The sequence below is a fragment of the Grampus griseus genome (genome assembly GCF_964374135.1).
Source record: "Grampus griseus genome assembly, chromosome: 4".
Lineage (NCBI taxonomy): Eukaryota > Metazoa > Chordata > Mammalia > Artiodactyla > Delphinidae > Grampus > Grampus griseus.
The window spans coordinates 48047540-48059440 of NC_138997.1; the positions used below are offsets into that span (position 1 = coordinate 48047540).

The 11901-nt window shown below is 39.2% G+C and overlaps 1 protein-coding gene across 7 annotated transcripts in view; it reads right to left on the bottom strand.

Annotated features, from left to right (window-relative positions):
• The window catches only part of LOC309822039 (alpha-fetoprotein-like), a 68465-nt gene extending 66490 nt beyond the window's left edge, over positions 1–1975 (bottom strand). For all 7 annotated transcript variants that reach the window (XR_014296683.1, XR_014296684.1, XM_082653662.1 and 4 more), the window contains exons 1-3: positions 1879–1975; positions 711–762; positions 422–563 (exon numbers count right to left, since the gene is read on the bottom strand). Coding sequence is in view for 5 of the 7 variants with exons in the window: in XM_082653662.1 (XP_082509788.1) it covers positions 422–563; positions 711–762; positions 1879–1963 (279 nt within the window). In the remaining 2 variants the exon portion in view is untranslated. The remainder of the gene's footprint in view (positions 1–421; positions 564–710; positions 763–1878) is intronic.
• Between the last annotated feature and the right edge of the window lie 9926 nt (positions 1976–11901).

Sequence of the window (11901 nt, forward strand, 5' to 3'; positions counted from 1 at the left end):
TTCTACTAAGTGGGAAAAAAGCCTATAATAATATTCACTTTTTTCTTCTTTTTTATATTCTCTTAGAAACTTCTAAAATCAGTACGTTAATTTCCCAGAAACCTTTATATGAGGATGTCAGACAATAATATTCTAGTGACAGAGACAGAGCAACCGACTTAAATTAACAAATTGGCATTCTAGGGTATAATTCATTCTCTTGAGCATTTAGTTCTCAGAGTCTGATCTCCCAGATATGAAATGATAAAATGTAAGTTTATAAACCTACAAAGATTATATCTTGAGTGTGACACATGTACATATTGTTGCCTTAAAATCCCTTGCCTAATTATTCAATCATCCCACTTCATAACAACATCCTTTGTTTGCAATTTAGTTTTTAAAACAACAGAGAGAAAAAGGCAGAACACGATTCACCTACCAATTGGTGACAACATTCTGAAGGTGATTCACGTGGCTTGAGGCTCTTGCACTTCTCTGCAAGATCTAGCAATTCTTTAACTATGGTTTGTACTTTTTCATAAGTCAATTTCTGAAGAAACTGTGCAACCATAATACTAGTGCTGAAACAGAACACTTGTGTGAATGCTGACGATAGAATCAAACTCTTTTCCTCCATCAATCTTGTAATATCACTGCCCTACTCCCCCCCCAAAATAATTAATATGATTTTACATTTCAAACAAAAGAATACTGATAATAAAACTCACACAGCTCTTAAGTTCTCCTCTAGATAATTCTGGCTATTAGAGTGCTGCATGGCTGAAAAAAAATGAGATTTTATTTACAGAAGAGGAAATTTTCCAAACTGAAATCCCCTTTGACAATTCAAATCTATATTTATTCATTCATAAATTTCCAGATTTATTTTTGTTTATATCATAAACCAGAACAAATTATAAGAATATATCTTTTCTTTTATTTAAACTGTATTCTGTGAATGATTTCTTTCTAGTCAAACACATCATGTAGTTGAACCGTCATTGGCTTACAAATAAGTTGCACATACCTGTATTGATACTTCTGAATTAATTAAACTTGACTCTTTGGTTATCTCTTATTAGAAGTTACTAGCACACGCAAAGAACACTAAGAAAATTAAAGCCTGGTATTAGGAACAAAAGTATAAACATTAACACTTTGCCAGGCTTAATTTGGCAAAGACAGTAACTCATACATCTTGGATTCGCTCATCATCTTCATCATCTCCACTCACCACATACACATACACATGCTCTCTATTGAAAACAGTGTCTTCCTTTTAATATCAATAGCTTCAAAAGAGCTTAGCAGCTATCTATTTAATAAAGAAACCATTATTATTTACATATGAACAAGTAAAGGCTTTGGAGATAACTTATTCTGAGTTCAGCTTCTAGCTCTGATACTCAATATGGCCTTGAGGAAATAACTTAAGCACTCAGAGGTTCTGTTTCTCTATCAAATGTAAATAATTTCTACTACATTGGGTGGTTGTTAGGATTAAATGAAAGCCTATGTGTGAAGCATTGAGCACAGTGCCTGGCACTTAGTAGGTACTGAATAATGTAGCTCATGGGATTATTCTTGCTACTATAAACACTATTGCTCTATCTAAAATCATTTATCCAATTTTAAATACAAGTTTGAAATATGTCATTCTCTGACCTAGAGTGGAAGTAAGGTGGAAAATGGAAAATGAGATCTTCCTGTGTGTGTTGCTTCAATATATCAATTCTCTTTCTGTATCTATTCCACAGGTTAACTTCTAGCAATCTTCAATGACTCTACTGACAGTGATGAGCACTGAGAAAGATAGCCTTTCCATGTATATGTTAATAGTCATTATGTTTCATCTCCTGGCACATGGCTGTATAGATCGTAAATAGGATTCCCTACCTGCATCTAGTAAACTTCTCTGAAGAGTCTGACATTTAATGGAGCTGAAGAAAACAAGCAAAGATATGGTTCTAACAGTCTTCATTATTTCAGATGAATCTTTATAGAGTACATTCTATCATTTGAATTGAAGAATCCTTTTATATTCTTTCCAAGTAATTGCTATTAATAATTAACGTTTTTCTGGTGAATGTTTTTCCACCTTGGCCACTATGACCCTCAAACAATTACAGAAATTCACGACAATGAAGAAATATTTTTCATAGATAGCATTCATTAAAGAATACTGGATTTTAAAATGAGTCATGTCGGGGACGGGAGGAGCTTCAAGATGGCGGAAGAGCGAGACGCGGAGATCACCTTCCTCCCCACAGATACACCAGAAATACAGCTACACGTGGAACAACTCCTACAGAACACCTACTGAACGCTGGCAGAAGGCCACAGACCTCCCAAAAGGCAAGAAACCCCCCACGTACCTGGGTAGGGCAAAAGAAAAAAGAATAAACAGAGACAAAAGGATAGGGACGGGACCCGCACCAGTGGGAGGGAGCTGTGAAGGAGGAAAGCTTTCCACACACTAGGAAGTCCCTTCGCGGGCGGAGACTGCGGGTGGCGGAGGGGGGAAGCTTCGGCGTCTCGGAGGAGAGCACAGCAACAGGGGTGCGGGCGGGGGGGGGGGGGGGAAGCGGAGAGATTCCCGCACAGAGGGTCGGTGCCGACCGGCACTTACCAGCCCGAGAGGCTTGTCTGCTCACCCGCCCGGGCGGGCGGGGCTGGGAGCTGAGGCTCGGGCTTCAGAGGTTGGAGCGCAGGGAGAGGACTGGGATTGGCGGCGTGAACACAGCCTGAAGGGGGCTAGTGCGCCACAGCTAGCCGGGAGGGAGTCCGGGAAAAAGTCTGGAGCTGCCGAAGAGGCAAAAGACGTTTTCTTGCCTCTTTGTTTCCTGGTGCGCGAGGAGAGGAGATTAACAGTGCCGCTTAAAGGAGCTCCAGAGGCGGGCGCGAGCCGCGGCTATCAGCGCGGACCCCAGAGACGGTCATGAGACGCTAAGGCTGCTGCCGCCACCAAGAAGCCTGTGTGCAAGCACAGGTCACTCTCCACACCTCCCCTCCCGGGAGCCTGTACAGCCCGCCACCGCCAGGGTCCCGTGATCCAGGGACAACGTTCCCGCGAGAATGCACGGTGCGCCTCAGGCTGGTGCAATGTCACGCCGGCCTCTGCTGATGCAGGCTTGCCCCGAACTCTGTACCCCTCCCTCCCCACCGGCCTAAATGAGTCAGAGCCCCTGAAGCACCTGCTCCTTTAACCCCGTCCTGTCTGAGCGAAGAACAGATGCCCTCAGGCGACCTACATGCAGAGGCGGAGCCAAACCCAGAGCTGAACCCCGGGAGCTGTGCGAAGAAAGAAGAGAAAGGGAAATCTCTCCCAGCAGCTTCAGGAAAAGCGGATTAAGTCTCCACAATCAACTTGATGGACCCTGCGTCTGTGGGATACCTGAATAGACAAGGAATCATCGCAAATTGAGGAGGTGGACTTTGGGAGCAATGATATATATATATATTTTTTCCCCTTTTTCTCTTTTTGTGAGCATGCATGTGTATGCTTCTGTGTGTGATTTTGTCTGTATAGCTTTGCTTTTACCATTTTTCCTAGGGTTCTTTCTAAAATTTTTTTTATTATTTTAAAAAATTTTTTTCTACAAAAAGAAATTTTTTTCTTAATATAATTATATTTTCTTTTACTAACTTTATTTTATTTAATTTTATTTTGTCTTCTTCTTTCTTTCTTTCCTTTTTTTTCCCCCTTTTTATTCTGAGCCGTGTGGATGACAGGCTCTTGGTGCTCCAGCCAGGAGTCTGTGCTGTGCCTCTGAGGTGGGAGAGCCAACTTCAGGACACTGGACCACAAGAGACCTCCCAGCACCACGTAATATCAAACGGCAAAAATCTCCCAGAGATCTCCATCTCAACACCAAGACCCAGCTCCACTCAATGACCAACAAGCTACAGTGCTAGACACCCTATGCCAAACAACTAGCAAGACAGGAACACAACCCCATCCATTAGCACAGAGGCTGCCTAAAATCATAATACGGCCACAGACACCCCAAACCACACCACCAGATGTGTACCTTCCCACCAGAAAGACAAGATCCAGCCTCATCCACCAGAACACAGGCACTAGTCCCCTCCACTAGGAAGCCTACACAACCCACTGAACCAACCTTAGCCACTGGGAACAGACACCAAAAACAACAGGAACTACAAACCTGCAGCCTGTTGAAAAGGAGACCCCAAACACAGTAAGATAAGCAAAATGAGAAGACACAGAAACACACAGCAGATGAAGGAGCAAAGCAAAAACCCACCAGGCCTAACAAATGAAGAGGAAATAGGCAGTCTCCCTGAAAAAGAATTCAGAATCATGATGGTAAAGACGATCCAATATCTTGGATATAGAATGGAGAAAATACAAGAAACGTTTAACAAGGACCTAGGAGAACTAAAGAGCAAACAAACAGTGATGAACAACACAATAAATGAAATTAAAAATTCTATAGAAGGGATCAATAGTAGAATAACTGAGGCAGAAAAACGGATAAGTGACCTGGAAGATAAAATAATGAAAATAACTACTGCAGAGCAGAATAAAGAAAAAGAATGAAAAGAATTGAGGACAGTCTCAGAGACTTCTGGGACAACATTAAACGCACCAACATTCGAATTATAGGGGTCCCAGAGGAAGAGAAAAAGAAGGGGACTGAGAAAATATTTGAAGAGATTATAGTTGAAAACTTCCTAAATATGGGAAAGGAAATAGTCAATCAACTCCAGGAAGAGCAGAGAGTCCCATACAGGATAAATCCAAGGAGAAACATGCCAAGACACATATTAATCAAACTATCAAAAATTATACAAACAAAAAATATTAAAAGCACCAAGGGAAAAACAACAAATAACACACAAGAGAATCCCCATAAGGTTAACAGCTGATCTTTCAGCAGAAACTCTGCAAGCCAGAAGGGAGTGGCAGGACATATTTAAAGTGATGAAGGAGAAAAACCTACAACAAAGATTACTCTACTCAGCAAGGATCTCATTAAGATTTAAAGTAGAAATTAAAACCTTTAGAGACAAGCAAAAGCTAAGAGAATTCAGCACCATCAAACCAGCTTTACAACAAATGCTAAAGGAACTTCTTTAGGCAGGAAACTCAAGAGAAGGAAAAGACCTACAATAACAAACCCAAAACAATTAAGAAAATGGTAATAGGAAAATACATATCGATAACAACCTTAAATGTAAATGGATTAAATGCTCCAAGCAAAAGGCATAGATTGGCTGAATGGATGCAAAAACAAGACCCGTGTATACGCTGTCTACAAGAGACCCAATTCAGACCTAGGGACACATACAGACTGAAAATGAGGGGATGGAAAAAGATATTCCATGCAAATGGAAATCAAAAGAAAGCTGCAGTAGCAATTCTCATATCAGACAAAATAGACTTTAAAATAAAGACTATTACAAGAGGCAAGGAAGGACACTACATGATGATCAAGGGATCAATCCAAGAAGAAGATATAACAATTGTAAATATTTATGCACCCAACATAGGGGCATCTCAATACGTAAGGCAAATACTAACAGCCATAAGAGGGGAAATCGACAGTAACACAATCATAGTAGGGGACTTTAACACTCCACTTTCACCAATGGACAGATCATCCAAAATGAAAATAAATAAGGAAACACAAGCTTCAAATGATACATTAAACAAGATGGACTTGATTGATATTTATAGGACATTCCATCCAAAAACAGCAGAATACACATTCTTCTCAGGTGCTCATGGAACATTCTCCAGGATAGATTATCTTGGGTCACAAATAAAGCCTTGGTAAATTTAAGAAAATTGAAATCGTATCAAGTATCTTTTCCGACCACAATGCTATGAGACTAGATATCAATTACAGGAAATAATCTGTAAAACATACAAACACATGGAGGCTAAACAACACACTACTTAATAACCAAGAGATCACAGAAGAAATCAAAGAAGAAATCAAAAAATACCTAGAAACAAATGACAGTGAAAACACAACAAGCCAAAACCTACGGGATGCAGCAAAAGCACTTCTAAGAGGGAAGTTTATAGCAATACAATCCTACCTTAAGAAACAAGAAACATCTCAAATAAACAACCTAACCTTATACCTAAAGCAATTAGAGAAAGAAGAACAAACAGTTCCCAAAGTTAGCAGAAGGAAAGAAATCATAAAGATCAGATAAGAAACAAATGAAAAAGAAATGCAGCAAATGATAACAGATCAATAAAACTAAAAGCTGGTTCTTTGAGAAGATAAAGTTGATGAACCATTAGCCAGACTTATTAAGAAAATAAGGGAGAAGACTCAAATCAATAGAATTAGAAATGAAAAAGAAGTAACAACTGACACTGCAGAAATACAAAGGATCATGGGAGATTACTACAAGCAACGCTATGCCAATAAAATGGACAAGCTGGAAGAAATGGACAAATTCTTAGAAATGCACAACCTTCCAAGACTGAACCAGGAAGAAATAGAAAATATGATTGGACCAATCGCAAGCACTGAAACTGAAACTGTGATTTAAAATCTTCCAACAAACAAAAGCCCGGACCAGATGACTTCACAGGCGAATTCTATCAAACATTTAGAGAAGAGATAACAGCTGTCCTTCTCAAACTCTTCTAAAATATAGCAGAGGGAGAAACACTCCCAAACTCATTCTACAAGGCCACCATCACCCCAATACCAAAACCAAACAAAGATGTCACAAAGAAAGAAAGCTACAGGCCAATATCACTGATGAACATAGATGCAAACATCCTCAACAGAATACTACCAAACAGAATCCAAGAGCACATTAAAAGGATCATACACCATGATCAAGTGGGGTTTATCCCAGGAATGCAAGGATTCTTCAACATATTCAAATCAATCAATGTGATGCACCATATTAACAAGTTGAAGGAGAAAAACCATAGGATCATCTCAATAGATGCAGAAAAAGCTTTTGACAAAATTCAACACGCATTTATGATAAAAACCCTGCAGAAAGTAGGCATAGAGGGAACTTCCTCAACATAATAAAGGCCATATATGACAAACCCACAGCCAACGTCGTCCTCAATGGTGAAAAACTGAAACCATTTCCACTAAGATCAGGAACAAGACAAGGTTGCCCACTCTCACCACTATTATTCAATGTAGGTTTGGAAGTTTTAGCCACAGCAATGAGAGAAGGAAAAGAAATAAAAGTAATCCAAATCAGAAAAGAAGTAAAGCTGTCACTGTTTGCAAACAACATGATACTCTACGTAGATAATCCTAAAGATGCTACCAGAAAACTACTAGAGCTAATCAATGAATTTGGTAAAGTAACAGGATACAAAATTAATGCACAGAAATCTCTGGCATTCCTATACACTAATGGTGAAAAATCTGAAAGTGAAATTAAGAAAATACTCCCAATTACCATTGCAACAAAAAGAGTAAAATATCTAGGAATAAACCTACCTAAGGAGACAAAAGATCTGTATGCAGAAAATTATGACACTGATGAAAGAAATTAAAGATGATACAAATAGATGGAGAGATATACCATGTTCTTGGATTGGAAGAATCAACATTGTGAAAATGACTCTACTACCCAAAGCAATCTACAGATTCAATGCAATCCCTATCAAACTACTACTGGCATTTTTCACAGAACTAGAAAAAAGTTTTCACAATTTGTATGGAAACACAAAAGACCCCGAATAGCCAAAGCAATCTTGAGAACGAAAAACGGAGCTGGAGGAATCAGGCTCCCTGACTTCAGACTATACTGCAAAGCTACAGTAATCAAGACAGTATGGTACTGGCACAAAAACAGAAATATAGATCAATGGAACAGGATAGAAAGCCCAGAGATAAACCCACGCACATATGGCCACCTTATGTTTTATAAAGGAGGCAAGAATACACAGTGGAAAAATGACAGCCTCTTCAGTAAGTGGTGCTGGTAAAACTGGACAGCTACATGTAAAAGAATGAAATTAGAACACTCCCTAACACCATACACAAAAATAAACTCAAAATGGATTAAAGACCTAAATGGAAGGCCAGACACTATCAAACTCTTAGGGGAAAACATAGGCAGAACACTCTATGACATAAATCACAGCAAGATCCTTTTTGAGCCACCTCCTAGAGAAATGGAAATAAAAATAAACAAATGGGACCTAATGAAACTTCAAAGCTTTTGCACAGCAAAGGAAACCATAAACAAGACCAAAAGACAACCCTCAGAATGGGAGGACATATTTGCAAATGAAGCAACTGACAAAGGATTAATCTCCAAAATTTAGGAGCAGCTCATGCAGCTGAATATCAGAAAAACAAACAACCCAATCCAAAAATGGGCAGAAGACCTAAATAAACATTTCTCCAAAGAAGACATACAGATTGCCAACAAACACATGAAAGAATGCTCAACATCATTAATCATTAGAGAAAGGCAAATCAAAACTACAATGAGATATCATCTCACACCAGTCAAAATGGCCATCATCAAAAAATCTACAAACAATAAATGCTGGAGAGGGTGTGGAGAAAAGGGAACACTCTTGCACTGTTTGTGGGAATGTAAATTGATACAGCCACTATGGAGAACAATATGGAAAGTTCCTTAAAAAACTAAAAATAGAACTACCATACAACCCAGCAATCCCACTACTGGGCATATACCCTAAGCAAACCATAATTCAAAAAGAGTCATGTACCAAAATGTTCATTGCAGCTCTATTTACAATAGCCAGGACATGGAAGCAGCCTAAGTGTCCATCAATAGATGAATGGATAAAGAAGATGTGGCACATATATACAATGGAATATTACTCAGCCATAAAAAGAATCGAAATTGAGATATTTGTAGTGAGGTGGATGAACCTAGAGTCTGTCCTACAGAGTGAAGTAAGTCAGAAAGAGAAAAACAAATACCGTATGCTAACACATATATATTGAATCTAAAAAAAAAAAAAATGGTCATGAGGAACCTAGGGGCAAGACAGGAATAAAGACGCAGACCTACTAGAAAATGGACTTGAGAACACGGGGAGGGGGAAGGGTAAGCTGGGAAGAAGTGCGAGAGTGGCATGGGCATATATACACTACCAAACGTAAAATAGATAACTAGTGGGAAGCAGCCGCATAGCACAGGGAGATCAGCTCGGTGCTTTGTGACCACCTAGAGGGGCGGGATAGGGAGGGTGGGAGGGAGGGCGACGCAAGAGGGAAGAGATATGGGGACATATGTATGTGTACAACTGATTCACTTTGTTATAAAGCAGAAACTAACACACCATTGTAAAGCAATTATACTCCAATAAAGATGTTAAAAATTAAATAAATAAATAAAATAAAACGAGTCATGTCAATCTACCTGTTTTTTCAAGATTACACCACATAGACCTTGGAATAAAGTAATCAATAAACACTTTTGGTAAATATCTCATTTCCTAGAAATGTTTGTTGACGTGTACAAAGTTCGAAAATGCCAGGAGATCAGGTAAACATGTACTCTCCCAGATTCAAATAAATGGTGAAGGCCTGAGTTCCAGTGCTGGGCACATTTTTAGGTCGCTGGAGAGAGTGGGGAGCATAGATCTTGGGAGCAAACCCAAAGGAATGTGACCTAATTTACTGAGTGCTTGCTGTGAGTCTGGCACTTTGTATGATTATATTTAGATAGCCATATTCTTATTTCTTGAACAATAAATTAAGACTCAGGGTCATATAATTTGCTCATGGACTCACAGGTGGAACTTCAGGTCTGTCTGATGTCAGAGCCCACAACACCCAAGAGCTAGTATTAACAGCTGAGGTCCCAACATCCCTCAGCTATTTTCTGTTTTGCCAATCATCCAGTTCTTGGGTCTAGGGCAGGACACAGGTGATTACTAATTAAATAAAATGTTTAAGCTAGGGACAAAGTGAGAGAGTGGCATGGACATATATACACTACCAAACATAAGGTAGATAGCTAGTGGGAAGCAGCTGCATAGCACAGGGAGATCAGCTCGGTGCTTTGTGACCACCTAGAGGGGTGGGATAGGGAGGGTGGGAGGGAGGGATAGGCAAGAGGGAAGAGATAAGGGGATATATGTATATGTATAGCTGATTTACTTTGTTATACAGCAGAAACTAACACACAATTGTAAATCAATTATACTCCAATAAATATGTTAAAAAAAAAGTTTAAGCTAAATGTAAAGACTAGAAGTTTTGGAAATGGAAGATCACTGGTTAATACTTTAACCATTCCTGTCCTCAGTTTCCTCATTTATAGATGGAGGGTTTGGACCGGATAATCTTTACAACTGGCAGTCCATTGCTTGATTCTTCTACCCACATATTCTCATTTCTGGTTTCCTAGGCGAAGAAATATCACAAGTGAGACAGATATATTTGCCTGCAAAACAACAACAACAAAAAATCTGTTATTTAGATTTGGGACACACTGGCTTATGGTAAAGAATATGGATGGCCCTGTGTGGTAGATTTTCGGGGTCCTCTAAACAGTCCTAATGCTCAGCATCTCTTTCTGTCTTGCATCTTTAGAGCTGTTCCCTTGAGATCTTACTCTAAGCCTCCTGGGACGATCAGAAATGGACCTATTGCTCTAGGGATAGAAAATCCTTTGGATGGGTGCTGCCAGACTGTCACCCATTGCAGACATTACTAATTGATCACTGTACTCTTTCTCTGAACCTAGACTAGCCTTAGAATCATTCATGGCACAATGCCTCATTACAGCCACTATTAATTGATTGTAACTGTCACTTAAAGAAAAAAAAAACTGTTGTACGTGTGCTAAACTAATTTCTCTTTTTAAAAATTTTGGACAAAATTAATTTCTCATGGTAATCCTTCTTTCACAGTAAGAGATTCTTGAAGAAATAAAAAAAAGTTAAGTTCTTTATTAGTAATTAGTAACAGAATTTTAGACCAGAGGAAAGACAAGCTGTGGAGATTATTTAAGCAAAGGCAAGGGAATGGGTTTTGTGAAAGAATTCAAAAGACAGCACAGAATTTGTTCTCTAAGAGAGGAAGATCTCCGTGCTGACCTTTAAGATCAAAAATGGAAGGTGTCCAAGTACAAGACACAATGATGATTTTTAATAAATATTATTTTTACAGGAAACCTAATTCTAGTCCAAGTCATAGAAACAGAGTTAGAAAGAGCAAGGCTGGATCCCTGGATCCCACCAAAAACCTGGGTGGTGATGGCTCACGCACGTTCAGTCTTGGCCCTCATTATAGCACCCGAGGCTGATCACATTTCCAAAAATCTCTAGTACTAGAAAAGTCTTCCTGCATCGAGTGAGTCCAGGTATGTTCTATTCATTGGTATGGATTCTGTCTGAGCAATAGAGTAAGTGTGACTTGCCCTTTTTTCCAAATCCTCTCTTCTCCAGGAAAAGCACGACTTCTGAATAAAACATTCCTCTCCTTCCTTTCTTCACATCACACTGGTTACCCGCCTTCTATCAGTGTGTTCTCTGGCACATCAGTGGAGAGAGTTGCAGGGCAATTTCCTCTGTGATAATAGAGTCTTGTGATGGCAGAGTTTCCTGAGTCTCTGGTTTCATATCTGCCGCTCTTAACATAGCACTGGGCACATAGCAGAATCCACTACTAGGTACAACATTGAATTAGCAAACTATGCTCTGTTTCACTTCTGTTTGATGAACTTATTATTATTTAAGTAAAATTTTCTTCCTTATTATCCTTGTTAATAAACAAGAGTGCTTGGAAAAATGGTAAAAGGACAAAATAGCTTCATGAATTAAACACCTATTATCTGCTGGGCATTGTATTGGATACTTTATATAGTAATTTAATACATTTCTCTAAAGCCTTTGTGACGTGGGGATTATTCTTTCACCCTACACCAAGAAATGGGAGTCTTAAATCGTAGGGTTCTTTTGTC